General features: G+C 42.3%; 1 protein-coding gene across 1 annotated transcript; it reads left to right on the top strand.

Moving 5' to 3' along the window:
• Nucleotides 1-5,460: 5,460 nt before the first annotated feature.
• On the top strand, nucleotides 5,461-8,376 carry LOC128438895 (uncharacterized). The gene is made up of 6 exons (XM_053421660.1): nucleotides 5,461-5,558; nucleotides 5,958-6,105; nucleotides 6,520-6,617; nucleotides 6,892-7,036; nucleotides 7,333-7,453; nucleotides 7,905-8,376. Exons 1-6 carry the CDS (start codon nucleotides 5,461-5,463, stop codon nucleotides 8,201-8,203), a joined length of 909 nt encoding a protein of 302 aa, XP_053277635.1. The 3' UTR covers nucleotides 8,204-8,376.
• The last annotated feature ends 17,311 nt before the right edge of the window (nucleotides 8,377-25,687 follow it).

Genomic DNA, 25,687 nt, shown 5'->3' with positions numbered 1-25,687 from the left:
CTGACTTAAATCTCAGAATTCACAGATAATTTTGTATTATTGTTATTTTTTTTTTCAGTGGCCCTAATACTCTTCCCATCTTCCGTAGTTCTGTCATTCTGTCTCGTGACTAAATACTAAATGGCAGTCTGCCAATTACTGTTGTATTTAAAATTAAACTTTTAACAGTTGTGAATGTATTTTTCCACACTGGCCCAACCCTATTTACTCACCATGCTTTTTGCTGTGTGTTGCAGGTGTATGCAGAGTTCAATAGGTTAGTCACCAAGAACCTACAGGTGGACTTCTTTGAGGCCCTGGACTGCCACGCACCACGCTTTGTCGAGATCTTCAAGGCAAAGAAAGGAAGTGTGGGACAGACCCTGACAGAGTTGGTGCAACAAATTGATGCAGGGGTAAGTCTTTTTTTTTAACAATTGTTAGGGGGTAGAAGATGGGAGGACATGGCTAGAGGGGCAACAGTAGTATTGATGTGTTTTAAATTCATTAACAACATATTTCAAATTCATGTCACAACTCAAACGGGACCAAAAGATAATATTTTTCTCCTCAGTCACTGCCGTTCATATTTTTTTCTGATCGAAGGTCCAATGAGGTCCACTGGAAGGGGTGTGACTTAGGCACTCTATAATGCACTTATGTGAACAGTTGTAATGAATTTGAGTGGGTGGGGGTTAGAGATGTTCCTGATTAGTCAGTTAAACGTTTCTAACATCACTAGTTGGCACCAGAAACACTAGTTGGTTAAACTATTTATAAATATTGTATTAATGTACAATGCTGATTAACTGTTGCGTCTAAGATGTTATGCAGCCACCCACTACTAGCCGGGGCTGCGACCCCCTGCCCAGCCACACTCGCGTCTCTCACACACATCTCCACACTCGGACAGAAATTCAAATGGCTCCCGCATACATGCAGTATTTTTTTCAGACCGTGTCGATTAAATTGTTGTAAATTTCGACAGTTTTCTGGGCGTCTTCTTACTTTTATATGGAGGTAGATTTGTGTCTTTATTATGCAATCAAAAAGAATAGGTTTGAGAGCAAAACTTTCCACACTGCAATCAAAAAATAGATTTGAGAGCAAAACTATCAACACTGCAATCAAAAAATGTTTTATTGCAAGTTAAATAAATGTGATTAAAAATGTGTTAATGGGAATCCAAAAGTTTTGTTTGCAAATCCAAAAGTTTTGTTTGCGAATCCAAAAATGTTGCTTGCGAATCCAAAAATGTTGCTTGCGAATCCAAAAGTTTTGCTTGCGAATCCAAAAGTTTTGCTTGCGAATCCAAAAGCTTTGCTTGCTGTTGAGCTGAATATCGTGGGCGGGACCTACGCCGAAAGATGTAAGACACGTCTCTATTGGCCAGTCTCGATCGGAGTGACAGCTTGGCAACACCCACAGTTGGTAACGAGAGAGGGAGTTTTGAAGTCCATGATGAGAACGAGCGGGACTCGGGAGCCGAGAGGATAGAAAATCAATGCGCAGGTATGTCTTCCGTCATAGTAATAGCAAGAATGTTATGTTTCAACTGGTGCATGTAGATTGCTTTTGTTTAACGATATGTGGATGTTGTAATGGGTTAAAAAATACATATTATTTTATCAGCCTGTAGCTGCTAGCTTAGATCAATTAGCTAGTCATAGGTACGTTACGAGCCCAGGCTGCCTATTAGCCTGCATGACGTTGTGCATGTAGCTACTAGTTAACAGGACTATTTTTGTTCAACGATCTAACGTTAGTTTGTTATATTTGTGATGTGCTGTATTATTTGATCAGCCTGTAGCCAGCTTAGTTAGCGTTAGTCACTTTCTCATCTTAGGTGTAGCGCTAGCTGAGCTGTCTGGGTTTCCATCCACATGTTTTTGTGTGCGTTTTCAATGTTAATAATAGCGGCAGACGAAAACATCAGATCTGTGTGGAGCGATGAGGAGACCGTAACCTTCCTCAAATGAATACATGAAACAAACATCAATGTCATATTTCCATCGTGTTTTCTACATTGTTTTTCAACGTTTGAGGTTTGATTGGCGCTGCGCCACCTACTGCTTATCTCGATGAACCAACTTTTGGGCCACCAACCAAAATTAACCTTTGGGAATATGGCTTTATGGTTACTTAGCTTTATAAGTATGGGAATGTGTAGTGACACGGTATTATTGGTGTTACTGGTGGTGAAAATTGCTTAAACACATAGCTAATAATACTTTCTCTGTTTCCCAGAATGGAAAACCAACCGGGCAGATCACAGGCCCAGGTAGGGTATTGGCTCATTTCTTCAAATTTATATTTGTTCATGGTGTTGTCATTGTGGGAAATAAGGGATCAAATATTACTTGTTTTCCAGTATTGTCCTGTAGTATTGTACAGCTTGTGCATTACCGGAATCAATTGTTAATAACATTTATGCTATGCTCTGTATGATCACATTACAATGTTATGCACCTTAACTCCCATTCCAGTATGACCAGTCTTCAGCAACTGAAGCTGCTCAGCATTTCATGTCCTTGCTCACCAGAGCAATTCCTGAAGATCAAAGACAGGGTCCGAGTACGAGTATGGAGAGACCTACTGTTGCGTCTGAGATGGCCAGGTAGTAAAGCAAAAGGGCCAGTTCAGGTGTTACACAATGTTGCTAAACATTTCCATATGCCATTGTGATTCAAGGCACTTGCAAATATGTTTTATTTTCTTCCAAAAATAACCATACACAGAGTTTCTACTTATTCCTATGATTTGCTAATTGAATTAAAGTAAATTAATTCATTAAATTTAATGACCTAATCATCCCTGTTAGCACTAGTGCTATCATATATAGTATGTCACAAAGTGGTATTGTAGTGCTATTGCTTCAGCAATTCAGTGCAATTTTTGTTCAGATTCAGTTCTTAATCTGATTTCTGTTCTGATTTATTTTTAAAGAGCTGAATTGTTTGTCTTTGAAAAATGACCTGGGCTGTTTGCATAGTTGACACATCTATTAGGCCTAGTGACTGATTTTAATTGATTTGTAACATTAAGATTGTTCTAAAAATCATATAGATCCTTCCCTGGATATTTCAAACGCAATGGAAAAAACCGAAGTCACCCCTTCAGAAGACCAGCAAAAGTTGTGACGACGTGGAAGCCACTTGATGTATCATTTTTCTTACTTGATTCAAAAACTGACACATCCCCATCCATATCTGCCGAGCTGGAGCTCATGCAAGCAGGGCTGGGAAAGAGGGCGTTGTCTATCACATCTGACTTAACGCATTCAGAGGTGGGATGTCTGATGAACTTAAGTGCACATATTTTGTTCCCAAAGTGTATCAACAGTATTGATTGTGTGGCAATAGAGCTATACTGTCTAAATTCAAGCTGTTGACTTTTTTCTTTCCTTTTTTTTATTAGTTATCCAGTTCACTAAGGACAACATATCCGAAGATGAATGATCTTCAAGACAGATGGCTTCTTTTCAAAGCAGCAGGTGCACTTTATTTCCCAACAGCAAGTTATTCATCCAATAGAGAAAAAATAAATGCACTATGCTTTAGGGTTATGCACCATTTTAATTGTTGTGTTACTTGCTTTAAAAGGCGGAAATGGAAGGAGAAAACTGTCTGCAATCGCATTAGAGGCAGAGGGATACACTGGTTCTGTCATCAAAAGAGCCTCAGGTGGAGGAAAACAGATGTTATATATAGTGCCCCTCCAAGATGAGCTAGATTTAACACCACTACCAGCAGATGCACCGGAATTTGCTCGTATGCCAACAGCAACATGCAAACAATGCAAGACAGTGATGCCATTGCAGGTGTTGGCTCTGCACATTGACCACTGCAACAAGACATCAAGCTCGGAAACTGAGGTAAAATTTTTTCCTATGTCACTTAGGCATGTGAGATCAAAGCTGTAAAAGTCCAGCTTCCAGTTCTAACTTCAGGGTTATCTGTTGTGAACTCCACTCCCAACCTCAGCATATCAGTAAAAATGGCATAAATGTACATGTTTTACTTCTCTGCTCAGGAGGCAGATGTGGTGTTCCTGGAAGAAGCAACTCCTAACCCAGTCCTAGGACCTTGTACAGACGCACCATGGTCCAATGAGCAACATTGCTTTCAGCAGGTACAGCAACTGAGTCAAAAAACAATAAGTATGGCATGGAGGGCAACAGCCAAAAAATGAGTCATAAACATAACGGATACATATCAAGTTCTTTACAAAGTTGTCAGTCTTTGTTGCACTTAAAAATGATCCCGCGATATCTATGCCTTAAAGCTGCGTAGTTGAACTTTTTTTCGTTAAAATACACTTACATTTTGTGTAAGAAGAATGTAAATGAGTTAGGACTTAGTGAGCGGGAAGGGAGTGGGCGGGGAAAGCTTTGTTTTGAATCCACTGCTTATTCTGAAAATTTGCGCCTCCTTCCGACGCTGACGTAATCTTCCACACTGCAGGTTTAACAATTCTGTTCTCATTTTCAATGTGCCTGCATATAGGCAGGTGAGGTCCAATGTCCAGTATGCACAAGAACATTTCCAGGGTCAGACATAGAACTACATGCAAGCTTCTGCGGTGAAAGGTGATTGTGTGTCAACTTGCATTACGTATCTTTGTTAGGGTTGCTCGAATTCCTAGGCAGTTCCAAGATGGCTCTGTGTTCATTATGGTTATAATGGATTTTTACATAAACATAAAATTATATTTATCTCACAGGTCAGATGTGAGGTAATAGACAATAATCTAGAACTGTATGTTTAAAGGACAAGTATAAATGTATTCCTTTTGTTTTTATATTAGTATGGGAAAGGATCTTTGCCAGCTTGACACAGTCAAGACATGCTCCGATCTGGATCATATATCATGGTAACCAATCTGGTCGTGTACCATTTCATTAATTTGTTAAAATACAGTGCATTGTGTAGTTCATTTGAATAATTTGAAAATTTGAAACTTTCCACAGTGAGGAAGATGTTCTTTATTGGGTAAAGGCACAGATAGACTGTAGCAAGACCTTCGAAATCTGTGTGGCCAGAGACAATATGGTTGAAAGAGGTCTTAAACTCTGGAAGCGTCGAAAGAATGGCGGTCCAGTGAACCCTTTGAAAGTCTCCTTCCTGGGAGAACCAGGGGTTGACACTGGAGCACTAAAAAAAAGAGTTCCTGTCCAGTGAGTAGCATGCATTCATCATTAATTTAGTAGATATGTAGAGTATGTTGTAGAATAGCTGAAATTAAATTGTTTACCGTTGCTATACCATTGTCAAACAACTGGAACAAAAGCTCTGCTGTTAGGTGTATTTTTGCTGCATCCATCCATTTCCCAAAAATAGAAAAATAACTGCCTGTGTGCTTCTGCAGGACACAATATCAAAGTGGCCAGAGCTTGAGAAAAATTAGGCTAAATTATTGTCTTTTAGATGTTTGCCCCCAGCTAGTCTAATGCTGTTTTATCATTTGTTTTTGGCTGTAGCAATGGTTGCTGGGATCGAGAAGCGACTATTTGAAGGCGAAAGTGAGAAGGGCAAAGTACCAAAGTATTCCCTCAACGATTTGGACAATGAACTGTTCAAGTATGTTATTCTTATTTCTAGCACTTATAATTACTGATTATTATTATCTGATGGACACTTTGGCAAGAATATTTTCATGAGTGAAAATATGTATTGATACTTGGGGTCCTTTACAGTTTGCCTAGAGGGGAAGTCAGTGCCTCAATCTGTTTTTCTTTCAAACTTTCATGTACATGGCAAATTGTTAGAAAAACATTCAGGAAAGGGCTTGAAGTGTACCAGCTATTTTAAATATTCTGTCATATTTTAAAGGTTTAATCTCCTTCAGTGTATGTGTGACAATAGATGATAGAGGTAATGCATAAAATGAAGTAAGCACCCGAGATAAGTCTTCTAGCTGGGGTGTTATGTCGAGATCAGTTCTTATAATTGCCAATTTCTTTGTTGTCTTTCATCCAGAGTTGCGGGTGAAATACTTTGTGTGAGCATTGCCCAAGGAGGACCAGCACCACGGTTTATGCAGGAGTGGTGTTACCACTACCTCGTCACTGGGAACCTTAAAACTGATGGTGTGCATGACATGGAGTTGTCACCACTTATCAAAACGGTACGTTGGGTAAATCGCTTCAAGCCATCTTAATGAGGCCAATATTTTTCCATAATGTTTGCTCTCTTTTGATGTTTATGGTACATAGAATAAGTGCAAAGTAAACTGATCCAAGTTTAAAACTTTGCCAACGATGTTGCAGCTGTGTTAGGCAGTATCTCAATATATCCTCAGGTTTACTAAATTCCAATTCATCAATAAGTTAGTTTCTTGCAATAGCTTATTTCCTGTTGGCATCAAGCGACTTACAGACTTGCCTCGCTAAAAAATGTATCTGATGTAGCTGTAAACCAATAATGGTAAATGTGTGAGAGATGTGTGAATATGTATGACAGTGTAGATGTATAAAATAACAGTTGTGAATACATAACAAATGAAAGCTTAATTCTTGTTGCTTCTAAATCATTATTTTAGATTGAAGATGCATCTGACCTGTCCCTCTACATTGAAGAAATCCTGGATTGTGGCTACACTGGTCAAATCAACATTGACCATAAGGAAAGCATATTAAGGTTTGTTTTGCATTTTGATGTCCTAACTAGTAAGGAGTAATATTACATTATTGATGAATTATGTACAGGTCAATAGTATTTTAAGCCATGCAGTAATGTTCATTCATTAAGCAGGAAATTTGAAGCCAATCAAGTTATTGTGCTGCAAAATCTTTGACGGCTTTGAAAGGGTTTTATCATTATATTATACAAACATAAGTGTTATGGCTAATTTTACAGTTGACATCATAATTTTAAATGGCTGTCATAAAATGTATTCTTTTTCTTTTGTAAGGGCTATTGTACTGCATGTGACCACAAAACGCACACCAATGCTGCAACAGATGCGTGAAGGCCTTGAAGTGTACAACCTGATCAAGGTCATGCAGATAAAGCCGAATGAGTGTCGCAATCTCTTTGTCGTAGGGGCTGATGACAAGGTATGTTGTAATTCAGCTCTGGGTATTTTCTTGAATTTTTGCCATTTAATTGCATAACCTTTCCTCAAGTGCTAAATGGTATTTCCATATCATCAATACCCAGTGGCGATTTTAGGGGTTTAAAACGGGTACAAAAAAGTTTTATTTTAAATTTTTGACATTTATTTGAAAACAGTAATATTTACGTCCCAACAGAACAAATGCACCCTCGGTAAAATCGCTACTGTCAGTACCTGTGTATGAGTGATGTTGGATCAGTCTGGATCTGTTGGGTTGTAATTCCCTTTTGTTCTTAGGTGGACTCGCATTATGTTTTATCACACCTGGCCCCAGAAATGAGCCCAGATGGTTCGACTAAACACGTGAAGGAGTCCAAAATCTTGGAATACTTCCAAGATTTCCTACTTGAAATTGAGGGTATGTAAAACCTTCCATAAAAGTTCTGATCCCCTAAGAAAGTTTGATATAGCTTAGGAGATCCTACACTGATATGTACGTCATAGATGTATGAAATGGGGATTTTATGCCCGACAGTTATATGATATCCAGATTTGAAAAAGTTATCTTGGCTACTAAGTACAATGGTAAAGGGAATTTTGCGACGTTTTCAAGTGATTATTGAAAGAAAGTATCTCGACAGTAGCGCAACACATTTTCATGATCTGGATATCAAACAGTCAGCAACAAAGAACTGGTTCCATATATATGACGTGCTCATCAGTGTTGGATTTTGTTGGTGATTTGTGTAGTGAGAGTTTTATGTTACAAAATATTGCTCTGCACTTACCTTGTTGGTATATTTAAAAGCTTTGAAAGTTTGTCACTTCAGAAGAAGATATTGATTCTAACATCCCCTTTTCTTTCAAAGACACACAACCAGAAAATGAGGTTGAAGGAGAGACACCCTCTGTGCCCATGGTGATGCAATGGATGACTGGGCAGGCACACAGGCATTTGCTTGTCTCAGAGAGACAGAAATTCAAAATAGCCATAGTATTTGACCACAACTGTCTAGAGCACATGCCAGGCCACACTGTATGTTATCCTGTTGTTAGTGCTTGCACCAACACTGTTACACTTCCAACAGCTCATCTGGGGGATTACGAGTCCTTTAAAACCAACTTGCAAACTGCCATTAAATATGGTGCAAGCTTTGACAGACTGTAGCTAGTAAACGCTACTCTGCTCTAGTCTACTCTGTTCTACTTAGTTTGTTCATCTAGTCTTTTCCTAGCCATGTCTAATAATTCTCTTGTCAGTTCAGTTCCTGCCACTCCCCCCTTGCCATGACATCACCTCGTGTTTGTGTTAAATCCTGTTCTAAGTAAGCGTGCGTAACAGACTCCAAACCTAATGTTTTAGCGTTTTAAATAATGTCAATGTTAAGTCCAATTGTCATTGCGAAGAGTGTATATTAATGTGGTTCAAAACAATATGGCACACATATTGACAATGTTCTGTTCTGATTGAATAAAAAAATATATATATATTTGCACTAAACTATTTGAGTTGTATGAATACATATGTGAATTGCTAAATCCCTTAATTTGGCCTTAGAATGCTGTTTTTAATTACAGGCAAGTCAAATTAATATAAACTAAAACACTTTTACTCAAATTGGGCTTTATTTGTGTATAATTCACATAAATGCTGGTTGAGAAAGTAAAAAAACTTGCTTCTTGATAATAAGTTAGAACTGCCTTTGTTAGAATCTGAGGTAATTATGGCAGGTTGAAAAGATGCATGTGTGCATGTCAGAATGTTAGAGTCCGAAAGCTGTTCCAAGAGCCTGCAAGTAGATGTCCCGACCAAAGGATGAGGACTCGGTGGTGGGGTTCACTAGGTGCTGTAGTGCAGCAAGTCTTTCAGCTGACAGGGGACATTGGATGTCTGGTACAATAACTCCATGCTCAGTGTTGTCACTTTGCTGTTCCTGAGAGGGTTGCTCCTCAGCTTGCTGGATCTGGAATGACCAATAAAAGCCATCCATACATCAGACATCAGATTACTGGAAAGTAGAATTATCTTCTACACCCATATATCAGATCAGAGATCACAAACAGTCTTCATGCCCTGTTTATATTAAGATGCTGTGTTTTCATTTAAGTTTTGCTTCCCGCATCGGACCCTCTTTGCAGGTTAGTCTCGTATGACCTTATACATACCTCTACCAGGTCTGGCTCTGGCACAGGTGCTTGCAGCATCCCGATCATCCATAGCTGATTCGGTGTCAGATTTCCCTCTGTGCTTAAGGGGTGACAATTCCAGCTCTCCGTAAAATGCTGCAAATCTGATCGTAGTCGTGATATGAAGACATAGCCCACACAGAAGAGGTGGACAGCAATGGACAGGTCAATGAAGCCCTCTTCCTCCAAACTGTGGAGCACGTCGTAGTACTGACACGTTACACTCCAAACATCTCTCCATAGGCGTTCCACTCTAAAAACGAGCGAGGGGATACAGATGAGACAAGACCGTGTAAGGCTTTCACTACACTGAATTAAAACCTGAAAATGTCCACTATTAAAAAGCAGCAACACCCGAAAACTTATTACAATCAACTTCAAAGCATTTCCCATCTCTATTTTTAGATAAATTTAGAACTGCAAAATGACTTTATGGCATAGAAGATTTTGAAAACTGATGGGATTTAATATTAACATTCATACTTTTTACCCGAGGGGTTGGTTATATGCATTCTAATATTTTCTGAAACAGTTGAGCTCTGGTATTCAATTACCTCTGGTTATGGACGCTTTTTCCAGCAATAAAGCTGCCACGGGCTGTTCCTCGCACAGTAAACATGCATCTAGCGATGTCTACATTTTCAACCCCTTGATCGGCTCGTACTCTGAAAGAGAAAGACAAGGTACAAAATAATATATTTTACTGTGTTAGAAACAAGCATAATTTCCACTTATTTTTTTATTACAACAGTCTCTTCTATGCCACTGGAATAACTAAATGAGTGTAGGTAAGCCCCAAAATGTCATTGAATTGAAGCAGAGAAGTGATCAAACATTCATTACCAGTCACCCCAGCTGTTGGGAACATGGATTGGTATTTTGTTTGTTTTTAAATGACTTATTTCACTTCATTTCTAAAATTGTGTGTGTTGACATTTTATTGTCATCTTCTGAACACTAATTTAATGCGCTTGCCTTGATGGCCATCCATTTTTCCGAACTCCATCCATGAAGAATCCAAAAGTTGACCTTGAAATGCCATGGAGGTCAGTCAAAGAAGTCAGTGGTAACCCAGTACTGAGTAGATTCAGGAGGGTTTGACTTTCTATGTTTAGCCGGGGTCGCCCCACACTCCCAGTCCATTCAACCACAGCTACATCATCCAATAGTGGAGGGACAATACTCTGTGAGAGATAAGTGCTGACAACTTCAGACAGCTGTTGTAGACTGTCTACAACACACTCAGGAAGGTCAATATAGGCTGCCCCAGCTCGAACAAACTGCAACTCCTGAGAGCAAACAAAGTGCAGGTATTCAAAGTCAATGGGTTGCCTGTTGATGACAGAAGTAAGTCTATCCCTGACTCTCTGCAGGAGCTGCCATCGCATGGGTTCCTGCAACAAGGTAAAACAAACCTAAGATAACATGAAAGTAAGATAACAAAAAGATAGTGGTTTCACACATACAATTTTAAGCATGCACTTATTAGTATAAAACTTGATTTTACTGCAAGAAATTTCATCTATCATTTTTATAATCATAATATGCTTATATTAAGGTGCATAACATTGTAATGTGATCATACAGAGCATAGCATAAATGTTATTAACAATTGATTCCGGTAATGCACAAGCTGTACAATACTACAGGACAATACTGGAAAACAAGTAATATTTGATCTCTTATTTCCCACAATGACAACACCATGAACAAATATAAATTTGAAGAAATGAGCCAATACCCTACCTGGGCCTGTGATCTGCCCGGTTGGTTTTCCATTCTGGGAAACAGAGAAAGTATTATTAGCTATGTGTTTAAGCCATTTTCACCACCAGTAACACCAATAATACCGTGTCACTACACATTCCCATACTTATAAAGCTAAGTAACCATAAAGCCATATTCCCAAAGGTTAATTTTGGTTGGTGGCCCAAAAGTTGGTTCATCGAGATAAGCAGTAGGTGGCGCAGCGCCAATCAAACCTCAAACGTTGAAAAACAATGTAGAAAACACGATGGAAATATGACATTGATGTTTGTTTCATGTATTCATTTGAGGAAGGTTACGGTCTCCTCATCGCTCCACACAGATCTGATGTTTTCGTCTGCCGCTATTATTAACATTGAAAACGCACACAAAAACATGTGGATGGAAACCCAGACAGCTCAGCTAGCGCTACACCTAAGATGAGAAAGTGACTAACGCTAACTAAGCTGGCTACAGGCTGATCAAATAATACAGCACATCACAAATATAACATAAGCTAACGTTAGATCGTTGAACACAAATAGTCCTGTTAACTAGTAGCTACATGCACAACGTCATGCAGGCTAATAGGCAGCCTGGGCACGTAACGTACCTATGACTAGCTAATTGAGCTAAGCTAGCAGCTACAGGCTGATAAAATAATGTATTTTTTAACCCATTACAACATCCACATATCGTTAAACAAAAGCAATCTACATGCACCAGTTGAAACATAACATTCTTGCTATTACTATGACGGAAGACGCATTGATTTTCTATCCTCTCGGCTCCCGAGTCCCGCTCGTTCTCATCATGGACTTCAAAACTCCCTCTCTCGTTACTAACTGTGGGTGTTGCCAAGCTGTCACTCCGATCGAGACTGGCCAATAGAGACGTGTCTTACATCTTTCGGCGTAGGTCCCGCCCACGAGATTCAGCTCAACAGCAAGCAAAGCTTTTGGATTCGCAAGCAAAACTTTTGGATTCGCAAGCAACATTTTTGGATTCGCAAACAAAACTTTTGGATTCGCAAACAAAACTTTTGGATTCCCATTAATACATTTTTAATCACATTTATTTAACTTGCAATAAAACATTTTTTGATTGCAGTGTTGATAGTTTTGCTCTCAAATCTATTTTTTGATTGCAGTGTGGAAAGTTTTGCTCTCAAACCTATTCTTTTTGATTGCATAATAAAGACACAAATCTACCTCCATACTTTTAGACCAGTCAACTAGTCAACTAGCAAATTAGTCGCCAGAAACATCCCTAGTGGGGGTGCATTCTAATGGTGTGAAGCTAGTTTTTGGCCTTGAAGAACTTGTCCTCCTGATGGAAGTAAGGAAAGACTTATATATGCAAGAGCTGTCTCTGATGATCACAGCGCAGGTGTCCAACTTGCCTCCACTGATGAACTGAGATGGATTGTCCCAAGAAATATACAGTACATATGATGCAATATAAGTACAACTTACAATCCCTGTAGAACTTATGTTGCTACTCACCGTTACAGCTGTGGATTGTTTCTTAAAAATTAATTCTCCAATCAGTAACTTGTTTGCTGCACTGTCAAATAATGCAGTGACACTTGTTTCGTATAGACTTTCACATACATTTTTGTACTGTAGCTTTTGAATGCTGCATTATCTATAGCTGAATTTGTTCATCATCCACTTCTAGAAACCAGATGTGATAGCGGTACGCACCGTTGTACTCCGATGCCTCCCTGTTCTACTTGGTGATGACCCCAGTGACTTCTACAACACCTGCTTCGTAAGTTTTCATAGGAGCATCTTAAAGGAGCACACACAGTTATGGGGAAATTTGATTTGTATTTACCAGTGTCTCAATGAGAGTGAGATAAAAAAACAAAAAAAACGTAATACTGAATATATCCATGAGTTCAGTACAAACATTGGCATGGGCTGCTTGCTGACTGACAGTTTGATGTCTACCAGAAGGGTGAAGTTACCAGCCTAGCTCCTGTGAAGTGAGAGGAATACCTTTGATCTCCAAAACTGAGTTATTTAAGTACAAGACCTTGTACATATTCTTTTTTGTGGTTTCTGTTTTATTTTGAATGATGCAGTGGAGAGAAACAGTAAATCCAGGGGGAGGGAGAGGGGATAACATGCAGCAAATGGCCCAGGACGGATTCAAACCTGGGGTCGCTGTGGTAAGGACACAGTAGGAGATGTGTCCCCCAGCAGTCTAAACCTATAGCAGCGTAGCTATAAAATGGTTAAGGGCTACCTGAACCAGCCCTAACTAAAAGCTCTGTCATAGAGGAAGGTTTTAAGCCTGGACTTAAATGTAGAGAGAGTGTCTGCCTCTCTGACCAATTGAGAGAGCTGACTCCACAGTCACTATCAAATAAAGCAGAAATGCCTCAAAAAAATCTTAAATGTTTTCAACTTAGCTTAGCGCAAATCATGGCAGTGAATATTTTGTTCACTTTTACCGAGTATGCCACTGACTTCTATCCACTGCCATTGTTTGCGCTGAGCTAAGCCGTGATGTTAAGAGCTGAAAGCCAGCTACTGGATGTACAGACACAAAAAAGGTATTGATCATGTTGTCTCACTATGAAAATGATAGAGAAAGTATTCCTTTAATGCACAAGGCTGGAAGGCAGTGTCGGGCAGGACACAACAACTGCCAACAACATTTCCCTGTTGTAATGTAATGTTTTTGTTTGGTTTCATCACAGGATTGTGACACTGATGAGACCTGGGTAAAAGTATCTGTCGAAGGTGCTGACTGTTCTCCCTGAAGATCTGCAACTCCTTCCAAATCAGCTCCACCTTCACCCAATGTCTACTGCCATCATTGTTGAGGGAGGTATTGTAATGGATGAACTCCAGAACCTACCTGAGGCACTTTGCCTTTTGTTTGGAATGTCATATACGCTTTGCATTTAGACTACCCTAAAGCCATGAAAAACACTTTCTGCTTCATTCAAAGAGTGATGCTTGGCTTGGGAGAGGACAAACTCCCACCAAAATTGCAAAGTCTTAAAAATCTCTTGTTGAGTTAGAATGCAAATGTACGAGTGGATTCAGTTGTTTTTTATTGTTCACTAAATTAACACACTCCACTCAAATTGTCAGCCCATGGGTTCATCAGCAAGTATAGAGGCTGTACATGTATGTATATTCATTCACATATATGTGAGATCCATTGCCAGTTATTACCCTGTCAGGTTTTTGCGCTCATTGAGTAAAGCCACTTTGCACTTTTTTATTATTTTTTATATACATGTAGTTTTTATTTAGTGATTTTTGAGTAACATTATTCAGGAATACAAAAGTGCACTTGTCAGCTTGTGGGTTATTTCCCATTGGTGGGAAAGAACTGTTAGTTGTTACAGTTTTAAGGCTGTGTTTACTGTATTATTGATCTTGATATTGAGCTGTGTTTGTGGATGTCTTTCAAGGCAATCGTTAAGAAAAAAAGTTGATATAAATGGAGGAAAAATTAAAAACAATTGATATATTTGAACATTCAACTGTGTTATTACCTTGATTTATTATGTTTAATTGTAACTCCGATTATTTTAGGAGATTGGAACCTTTTTTTCATTCCTGTATAGATATTTGAGCCACTTAGATTTTTTAAGTGCAATCGGTTTGCATGGTTTTAGCAAGTAAGTCAGATTGCTGTTCAAGTAAATATAACTTAGAAATGCTAAGTTAGTCCAACTTAGATAATTGTGTTATATGGACTAAACACAGAGTAAATTTCACATGCAATGACTTAGTAAAGACTACTCAGAATTCCTATTTTAATCTACTAAGTCGAGAGTACATCTAAAGTAAGTTATCAAGCACACTCTACTTGATTGTTTTAGTTGCTTAAACTCATGTATAAATGTACTCTAATAAGGAAGCACTAGTTAGTACAACTTAAAATACCTAGTTCTCTTTACATGTTTTTTTAAGTGCAACCGGTTTGCATGCTTTTTTAAAGTAATGATAACTAATTGGATTTTACAGTGTGGGTTGTTATGTGTGGGTGTTTAACTACAGACCGGTGATTTTAGCCGTAGTGCTACAGAGAAACAGCTGTGTTTAGCGGAGGAGCTAATACAGAGAGCAACCACCGCCAGCAGCAAGAAAACAGGAAATGACGCAGAACGCTTACCGTAATGACGTCAGGTTGTGTGGAGTGAACCACTTGATTATTTGTAAAGCCAGAGAGGTTGGATGGAATAGAAGAGGTAAGTAGAGCAGGTAGGGAGGATGAAACACATGACTGTGCCTCCAAGTGACACCATGGCAGATTCACTGACTTGAACCAAAATTAAATTTATGAATATGTGTCGCCCAATAATACAGTTGGAAATTCGGAAGTGCCAATCCACCATTGAATTTACATCTCTGAAGTGTGGATTTGCGGATCCTAGGAGCCTTTCCACACCATAAGATGTCAGAAATAGTTTGATCAATTGTTTTAAAAAACTGCTTTGGCAGGAAAAGTGGGAGACAATGGAACAAAAATAGAAATTTGGGCAAAATGTTCATTTTAACCGCTGTAGGAGTCGAGGGAATCACGGAGTCCGGAGATCTTCTTGTTTTGTGCGCCTCTCGGCGTGCGTTTATTTTGACCAAACAATTCACTCACAGAGGACTGCCGGGCGCCACCAAAACATCCGCTTTTAACCACACCCAGTGCACTTGTTACCTCGGTAACCCCACAGCTCCTTACCGGGTGTGTAAGTGTGCAAAACACATTAGTGTAAACCGTCTTTGTTGAATTCTGCATTATCACCGGTCCCCTACATACGTCCCCCCAGAATTCACACACAAAGTTTATACGCTGGGGCTCGAATCACCCGACCTGCACGGCTCCTTAAAACGTAATCAGGGGATATAGTCGGGGGCTTAACTGGAGGAACACGAAGTTGGCCCGGGGGTTGAGCAGGAGGCCGCCCCCGCCGTTGAGACTTAGCTACCTCAGTAGGTTGAGTAAGATCCAAATGGACAGGTTTCAGCCGGTCCACAGATGCATGTACTGGTTTACCGCCAATGTCCACGACAAATGTTTTGGGGCCAGCCTTAATAACACGAAATGGACCGTCATAGGGAAGTTGAAAGGGCCCGCGAAGAGCATCCTGACGAATGAACACATATCCCGCAGAATGAAGTTTGACAGGGATATGAGACAGAGGGATGCTGTGTTGCGATGTGGGAACTGGTGCGAAAACCTTGGCATTGTCCAGGAGCGTAGCTCGTTGTTGTGCTGCTGACCAAGAAACTGTAGTGTCAGGGACAAAATCCCCAGGGACTCTCAATGGCTGGCCATAAACCAACTCGGCAGATGAAGCTTGTAGGTCTTCCTTAGGGGCGGTCCTAAGCCCCAACATGACCCATGGATGCCTGTTGACCCAGTTACCGTCCTTGAGGCTGGCACGTAGAGCAGATTTCATAGAACGGTGGAACCGCTCGCACAGCCCGTTAGCCTGCGGATGGTATGCGGTGGTGCGGTGAAGCTTAGTCCCCAGGCTCTCTGCCACCTTGTTCCAGAGCCCCGATGTAAACTGTGGGCCCCGGTCAGATGAAATGTCAGATGAGACGCCGAACCAAGCGACCCAGGTGATGAGAAATGCCCGAGCAACATCCGCCGCTGCTGTTGAAACCAACGGAACAGCTTCCAGCCAACGAATGGTTCTGTCAACCATGGTGAGAAGGTGTGTGAACCCCTGAGAGGTGGGCAGAGGCCCAACCAGGTCCAGGTTAACATGGTCAAACCTTCTTTCGGGTACTAGGAAATGTGCCAGGGGGTCTTAGTGTGGCGGTGGACTTTAGAGCATTGACATACCACAAATGTTTCAGCCCACTTCCGCACATCCTTTTTAAGACCATGCCAGACAAACTTTGCTGCTACCAACTTCTGTGAGGGCCTTTTTCCTGGGTGTGACAGGCCATGGACAGCGTCGAAAATCTGTCGTCTCCATCCTGTGGGAACGACTGGTCGTGTCTGGCCTGTGGAAACATCACATAGGAGTGTAGTGCCAGCAGCACCAAAAGCAACATCCTCCAACCTCAGTCCTGTCTCAGCCGTCCTCAACGCCTGAACATCTGGATCCGAAATTTGATCTGCTGCCATGCAATCATAGTCCACACCAAACTGGACGGCTCCAGTGATCCCTCGGGACAGGCAGTCAGCCACCAGGTTGTGCTTGCCTGCAACATGTTGTATATCTCTTGTGAACTCCGATATGAAGGAAAGATGGCGATGCTGGCGAGCAGACCACGGCTCTGCAACTTTACCCATAGCGAAAGTCAACGGCTTGTGGTCCACGTACGCTGTGAAACTTCGGCCCTCTAGCAGGAAACGAAAGTGTCGGACGGCAAGATAGAGGCCTAGCAGCTCCCTGTCGAAGGTACTGTAAATCCGCTCATTGGGGCGCAGTTGTCTGCTGAAAAAGGCGAGCGGCTGCCAGGCCCCCTTGACCCACTGCTCATGCACCGCTCCAACTGCATAGTCCGAAGCATCGCTCGTGATGGATATCGGTACATTGGGTGCGGGGTGTGCCAGCATCGTCGCCTTAGCCAAAGCTGCCTTAGCATCCTCAAAGGCCGTCCAAATCACTGCGTGCCTGGCTGCTTTACCCTTCAGGGCCTCATAAAGGGGTTGCATTAGCCGCGCTGCATGCGGAAGAAAGCGGTGGTAAAAGTTCACCATGCCCAAACTCAGCCTTAGCAATAACTAGCTTTACCGGGTCTAGGCGCCGGCTCCGGGCATGAACTGGTGGGCCTGCTGTAGACATATGATGTTCCACGCCATGTTTGGTGCTGTTGGATGAGAACGTGGGCTTTGTTAAGCTTGGAAACTGTATCAGGAGGCGGTGGAACTCATCCGTGGCTGGTATAATGCTGGACAGCCCCACAAAGTCTGATACTCCGATTGAGCAGGTATAAGAACAAAAAGTCACTGCATCAATTAAGCGGTGGCCCTTGATATCTACCAACGGCCCATAAGCGCACAGGAAATCTGCCCCTAGCAGGGGAACAGTAACTTTGGCTGTTATAAAGTCCAAGCTGAAACGTTGGTCCCCAAAACACAGCTCCACGTACCTTATCCCGTAGGTCCGGATGGGGGTGCCGTTGGCCGCTTGCAGCGGGGGCCCGTGCCTGTCGCTCAGCATGTCCACTTGTGATGCGGGCAAAACGCTCTTCTGCGCTCCCGTGTCGCACAGAAAGCACCGCCCCGAAATGGAATCCTGAATAAACAGCAGCCTGCATGTCCTGCCAGCGCTCATGGCAGTTAGTCGGCGCTGGCCGAGCCGTTTCCCATCCTGCTGTAGCTGCATGGGGGGCAACACCGTTTAGCTTTGGAACCATACCGTGCATGGTAGAAACACAGGTGGGAGCCCTGTTGCCGCTTCACCGCTGCTGCACTAACCACGGCCTTGTCCCCCTGGCGCCATGGACCATCACCGGGTGAGTCCCAAGCCGCCGCGCAGCTCTGCTGCCCCGCCAGGAAAAACTTGTCGGCTTCCTCAGCCAGTGCCCGGCAATCCGTGATGCTCGTGTTGGCCAAAGCAGATCGCACCTGAGTTGGCAGCTGCTGCAGGAAAAGCTCCTTGAACAGAAGCTCCGGCTTGTGGCTTCCCAGAAGAGACAGCATCTTATCCATTAACACCGAAGGCTTGGAATCGCCGAGACCGTTTAGCGACAGAAGCCGGCCTGCGCGCTCGGAGTCGGAGAGCCCGAAAGCCTTCAACAGGTGATCCTTCAGCGCACCATATTTATCGTGCTCTGGAGGATTTTCTAATATGTTCACCACTCTGCCCGCTGTTGCGCTATTGAGAGCCGCGACGATATAATAATACTTGGTGGTATCTGCTGTAATGTCTCTCAGCGCGAACTGCGCCTCCGTCTGAGCAAACCAGGCCGATGGTTGCGATTCCCAAAACTCCGGGAGCTTAAGCGAGACTGCGTTTATCGCCATGTCCGTCTCTGGATACGTCCAGAGAAATCAAGGTCACCAATGTAGGAGTCGAGGGAATCACGGAGTCCGGATATCTTCTTGTTTTGTGCGCCTCTCGGCGTGCGTTTATTTTGACCAAACAATTCACTCACAGAGAACTGCCGGGCGCCACCAAAACATCCGCTTTTAACCACACCCAGTGCACTTGTTACCTTGGTAACCCCACAGCTCCTTACCGGGTGTGTAAGTGTGCAAACCACATTAGTGTAAACCGTCTTTGTTGAATTCTGCATTATCACCGGTCCCCTACACCGCGTTAATTCTTCCAATTAACGAGAGAGGTAAGCTTTTCCATCTTTGGAGGTCAGATTTAATTTTAGACATTAAAGGTGAGAAATTAGCAGAAAAAAGTGAGTTTAACGTTCTGGTTACGCTGATCCCGAGATACCTAAAGCCAGAAAGGCTCATTTTAAAAGGGACATCTGACTTTGTGAGCTGTGATGCTGAAGCATTGATAGGATATCATTCACTTTAAGAAGTATTCACTTTATAGCCTGAGAATGATCCAAATCTCTGGAAAGCAGATCAAATTGTTGGAAAGGAAAGGACAGGATCTGAGACATACAACAATAAGTCATCAGCATAAAGTGACCACTTAAATTCTGTGCCCAATCGTGAGATCCCAGTAAAAGTGGAGGAGGACCTCAGAAAGATTGACAGGGGCTCTATAGCTAGTGCCAACAATAGAGGAGATAGGGGACACCCCTGTCTGTTGCCATGGGTTAGAGTAAAAAAATTGGACTGAATGCCATTCGTGGAAATGTTTGCTTGTGGAGATGTGTAAAGGAGACGTATCCACGAAATGAACCCATTCCCCAGTCCAAACTTCTTTAGTACAGTAAATAAATAGTCCCATTCAACCCTATCGAATGCTTTTTTCAGCATCGACCGAGATAACAACTTCAGGTGTTGTTGTGGCAGTTTTAGAGTAAACAATATTTAGGAGTCTTCGGACATTAAAGAATAACTGCCGCCCTTTAACAAATCCAGTTTGCTCATGTGAGACAATAGTTGGTACAATGTTCTCCAGGCGATAGGCCAAAGCTTTAGTAAGGATCTTAGCATCTACATTTATTAATGAAAGAGGTCTGTATGAGCCGCAGAGATTCAGATCCTTATCTTTTTTTAAGAGGAGACTTATGGAGGCTTGCCTTAAAGAGGGAGGGAGAGTGCCATGTTCCAGTGATTCCTTATAAACAGCATGTAGTAAAGGGGACAATTTATCCTGAAATCTCTTAAAAAATTCCACTGGAAATCCATCAGGGCCAGGAGCTTTGTTATTCTGCATACTTCTCACAGCGAGAGTGATTTCTTCTACCGTTAATGGTGAGTTAAGTTTTTTAGCAGCATCTGAGCTTATCACAGGAAAGTTGAGGCTATCTAGGAATGGATTCAATTCAGTGGTGTCAGGTGGAGATTCAGACTTATATAAAGAGGAATAGAATGAGTGAAAGACAGAATTAATGGTGGCGGGATCCTTATGCAATGAGCCAGATGAATCTTTTATCTGAGGGATCATACGTGAGGCTGCCTGGCGACGTAGTTGATGAGCCAGGAGCCGATTTGCCTTGTCACCATGTTCATAATATGTGGAGCGTGATCGTAAAAGAAGTCGCTCTGCATCATGTCGTCGCCAGGCACTAAACTTGACCTCGCCTCCGGCGATTGGACAAGCGTGTTTGTTGATCCAGGATTTGAGAAGGAATAATTTATACATGAAGTTCTGGAAATTGAACATTTATTGTATTCAATGAAATACTTACAGAGAGTCTCTGGGGTTCTGCCGGACACGTCACCAGGTTCACTGGATCATGTCGAGAAGACGCGCACACTCATCCTAAGTCCACAGTATATATCATCAGACACAGGGTGGGCACAGAGGCGGTTCTTTTTCTTTGAGGGAATTCAGTTATTGGCCAGATGTATACTGTTTCCTCAAAGTGCAGTTTTTTGCAAGCACATCACTTTCAACTGACCAGGTGTCCCACTATTGTGGCCTTGGCAAACAGGGAGCTTGCTACAGTGGAGAGACCCAGCAGATTAAGCATTTCAGGAGGATTTCATACCTTTTTGTCACCATGTTTCATGAAGCACCTCATTGTATTAGTTCTGGGACGTCCTCTCTCTTTTCTGAGCATCCGTGCTTTCATTATTTCAAATCTCAAGATGAATTTCCATCACACACTTTTCTCTGAATTGTATTTTGGGTCAGATTGACATTCAGATTGACACCTGCTCTTTCTGTGGTCGTGCTCTGGGCCTGACCCTGCGTCTGAGTCAAAAAGATTATACATCATTCTAAATATAAGAAACAGTTGTAGCATTATTGATTATATGGATTATACAGCTAATATTTGTTCACAGGATATAGGTAAAATATAATCACAAATACAGAGAAACATAGATATCTCAACAATCACTAGTGGTGATGAGATCATATTCAGTCTGTAATTCAACACGCTGTTTAAGTAAACTGGGAGAGGGGCAAGTAGCGAGTTGTTGGTCCAATTTGGTGATATTGATAGAGAGTTCTTGCAATTTGGCTTTACGGGACTTATTCAAGTGGGCAGAGTAGGAAATAATTTGTCCCCGCAAGTATGCTTTTAATGATTCCCACAGCAGTGAACATGAAACTGGTTCCATATCATTTTGATTTAGAGAGATATAATAATCAATTTTAGTTGTAATAAATTTGGTGAACTTATCAACTGAGAGAAGTAATGTATTGAACCTCCAAGGTGTTGAGTACCGGGGTTGTGAAAAGAACTGAATATCTAAAGAAAGAGGGGCGTGGTCAGAAATAACAATAGGATGATAATTAACAGACAGTACTTTGGGAATTAGTTTAGCATCAATAAAATAATAATCAATCCGAGAGAAAGATTAATGCATCTGAGAAAAGAAGGAATATTCCTTGGTACAAGGGTTATAAAATCTGGGGTCAGAGTTCGTGGGTTGGAGCAGTCTAGGTTGGGATTAACTGAAAAAAGTAATAAATGTCAATATTAACTGTCACTGCTTCCTCAACGGTGTGTATCACTTCTTGGTTCTCTTACATGTTGAGCGACCTGATGAATGCGCTGGCCTCCTCTGCTGAATTAAACTCCCTCTCCGCACCGTTGTGAGTGATCCGGAGGCGCGTCGGGTATAGCAGACCATAGCGGATCCACGGTATTTCGCGGAGCCGGCGTCGGATATCATTAAAGGCGGCTCGGGCACGAGCCGTCTTCGGGTTATGGTCGGGAAAGACAGAGGAACTCAACTCTCTAATCTTGATCCGTTGCTGGGCCCTGGCTCGGCGCAATATGTCCACACAGTCTGTATGATAGTGTAGACGAGCGATTATGGGGCGAGGGTGCTCTCCGGGCTTTGGCCGGAGAGTACGATGAGCGCGGTCCACGAGAATCTCCTTCTCCAGCTTAAAAGCCTCCTTGAGCAGAGAGGAAATATCCGTAGCAGCAGAAGAGGTGGAAAAATCTTCGGGAATTCCCACTAACCGCATGTTATTGCGCCGCGATCTCGCCTCCAAATCCTCGCATTTATTGTCCAGTCTTATCAGTACAGTTGACAGATGCTCCACTTTAGCCTGTAATGTAGTAATGTCATCGGCGCAGGAGGAAAGCGATGTTTCCATTTCACCTACGGTGTTCTTCAGAGTACGCACATCAGACTGGATGTTTGTAATGCTGCTAGATAGCTCCGACTTCAATGCCTGTAGCTCAGGCTTGATGCTTGACAAGTTCTCGGTCAAGGCAGCCTGAAGCTCAGTTTTGAAAATAAATAAGCCAAACAATCTGATCGATGTGGGAGCGGGTGGGCATCCTTTAATGTTCTCGCATAAAGCCAACGAAAATCGGTGCAGATTCTCAAACCTCCATCCTTTTTCCATACCAACACCAATGGTGAGGCATAATCACTCACAGATTTCCGTATGATCCCCTGCTCTTCCATTTCTGTCAAAACCGTCGTAGTGTCTGATAATGAGCAGCTGGAACTCTACGCTAAGGAAGGCGAAACAGACGACAGTCGGATCCGATGGTCAAAGCCCTTTGTCTCCCCACAGTCCAATGCATGCTTTGAGAAGACGTCATTGTAGCGCTCAAGTAACTGAACTAACTTTTCTTTCCCCTTGTGGTCAGTAGGACATGATTTTATGTCAAAGTCCCTAAGACCAACATCTCGCAGTCTCTGTTCAAGGTCTGAAAGATCGCTGGAAGTGGCTTGTTCTTCCGGGGCAGCTTTCTCAACCTTGCTAGAGCCTTGAAAGACCTCAAAATCCTCAACAGCTAAGCAGGGGGACATGTCTGCAAGCTTACAGTTTCTTTTTAGCCTAATGGGTCTATCAGACAGATTACTGACCTTCATGGGGACCCATCTATCACCCCACAGCGGTGGTATATATGGATTAATTCTGGTTGTGCTTACTGACCTCAAAGCGATTTTGTGTGCGACACGGCGCTCTGTCAAAATGTTTTAGTACGACTTTGGTAAACTACAAAGCCGCACCGCTTGCAGCATTACGGCATCCGTAGTCAGGAGCGTCGCGGAGTAATACATACTGTGCTTCACCATAATATTACCGGTACGGTGTGTGTATAAGAAGGCACCAAAATGGCACTTGTCAAAAGACACGCTTACGAAGCGGACTTCAAACTCAAGGCTATCAGTCACGCAGTAGAACATGGGAATAGAGCAGCTGCGAGAGAATTCAACATTAATGAATCAATGGTACGGAAGTGGAGGAAACAAGAAGATGACCTGCGCCAAGTAAAGAAGACCAGAGATGGCCACAGTTAGAGGACAAAATTGAACAGTGGATTATTGAACAGAGAGCAGCAGGTAGAAGCATCTCTACAGTCTCTATTCGACTGAAGGCAACAGCGTTAGCACGGGACATGAATATCAATGACTTTCGAGGCGTTCCTTCTTGGTGCTTTCGTTTTATGAAAAGACGTAATCTGTCCATCCGAACACGAACTACCGTCTCGCAGCAACTGCCAAAAGATTACCAAGAAAAGCTGGCCACTTTCCGCGCATACTGCAAAAACAAGATCACTGAAAAGAAGATCCGGCCAGAGCACATCACCAACATGGACGAGGTTCCGCTCACCTTTGATATCCCCGTGAACCGCACCGTGGAGAAAACAGGGACCAGAACGGTGTCTATACGCACCACAGGGAACGAGAAGTCATCCTTCACTGTAGTTCTCGGTTGCCAGGCTAATGGCTAGAAACTTTCACCCATGGTCATTTTCAAGAGGAAGACTTTGCCAAAAGAAAAGTTTCCAGCCGGCGTCATCATCAAAGCTAACCCGAAGGGCTGGATGGATGAGGAAAAAATGAGTGAGTGGCTGAGAGAAATTTACGTCAAGAGACCGGATGGCTTTTTCCACAAATCTCCGTCCCTATTGATCTGCGACTCCATGCGCGCCCATCTCACCGATTCTGTCAAAAACCAAGTGAAGCAAACTAATTCGGAGCTTGCCATCATTCCGGGTGGATTAACTAAAGAACTCCAGCCGCTAGATATTGGTGTCAACAGGGCGTTCAAAGTTAAACTGCGAGCTGCGTGGGAGCAGTGGATGACAGAAGGCGAACACACATTCACCAAGACAGGGAGACAGCGCCGGGCGACTTACGCTACAATCTGCCAATGGATCGTGGATGCCTGGGCTAATATATCAGTCTCAACTGTGGTCCGAGCGTTCACGAAGGCCGGAATCATCACTGAACTGCCAGGTAACAGCAACGACACTGACTCTGACTCTGATAATGACGAGAGGGATCCGGGCATGCTGGATGCCGTTATCGCCCAACTGTTAAACTCCGACACTGAAGATGAAGAATTTGAGGGATTTGTGGACGAGGAATGAACTGAAAAAGGGAGTGTATTGTGTCGTATTTTACGTGTTACAACTGAACAAGGTTGGGAGTTATTGTGAACACGTTTAATAAAGTTTGAGTTACAGACTGTTTTGTTTCGCTTAATGCGCCTTATAGTCCGGTGCGCTTTATATATGAAAAAAGATCGAAAATAGACCATTCATTGACAGTGCGCCTTATAATCCAGTGCGCCCTATAGTGCGGAAAATACGGTAATTCCTGGTGACATAGGGTCATCTTTAGGTAGCTTGCCCCAAACAAGGTGTTATTGCCTCGCCAGAAGAATGACAGACAGCCTGAATTTGACTGTGCCAATCTCATTTGGCAGCTCCTCATCCCTCTAACGCAGGGGTGTCCAAACTACGGCCCGCGGGCCATCTGCGGCCCGCCATCTATTTTAAATTGGCCCGCCTCAAAAAAAAAAAAAAAAAAAAGGTATTAAGTTATTATTTTTTTTAAACTAACAATTTCGTAGCACTTAAATGGCACTTACTTATAGCACTTTGTATTTTTGCTCTATTTTTGAAGAAATTGTACTTTCTTGATTCTTGTTGTACTGGGTTTGTACCCTCGAGCAGGGGAGAGCGGGGTAATGTGAGACATTTTTTACATTTGCTCCCCTCTAGGCGAGCTAAAATTATATATCAGTAAAATTTACACATTTTCCAATAATTCAGGAGGTTTCCTAGCAATGGAAATGATCAGAATGTCTTCAGGACAAAGGGCAGTGAAAATATGATCGTTTTAAAAATAGTGGGGTAAAGTGAGACAGACCAGAGAAATCAAAGGGGTAAAGTGATCCACTTAATTTTTCCACTTTAAAACTACCATAACAACACAT

The sequence above is a fragment of the Pleuronectes platessa genome, chromosome 1 (assembly GCF_947347685.1).
Source record: "Pleuronectes platessa chromosome 1, fPlePla1.1, whole genome shotgun sequence".
NCBI lineage: Eukaryota > Metazoa > Chordata > Actinopteri > Pleuronectiformes > Pleuronectidae > Pleuronectes > Pleuronectes platessa.
Note: the sequence above shows the minus strand (reverse complement) of the source record. Positions and strands in the feature narration are given on the sequence as shown.

What these genes read in the sequence shown, in the direction of transcription:
- LOC128438895 (XM_053421660.1), top strand. Translation starts at nt 5,461, where the DNA reads ATGGTTGCTGGGATCGAGAAGCGACTATTTGAAGGCGAAAGTGAGAAG. An exon ending in TTGGACAATGAACTGTTCAA is followed by an intron (nt 5,559 to 5,957) that starts GTATGTTATTCT and finishes TCTTTCATCCAG; the next exon opens with AGTTGCGGGTGAAATACTTT. An exon ending in TTTCCTACTTGAAATTGAGG is followed by an intron (nt 7,454 to 7,904) that starts GTATGTAAAACC and finishes TTTCTTTCAAAG; the next exon opens with ACACACAACCAGAAAATGAG.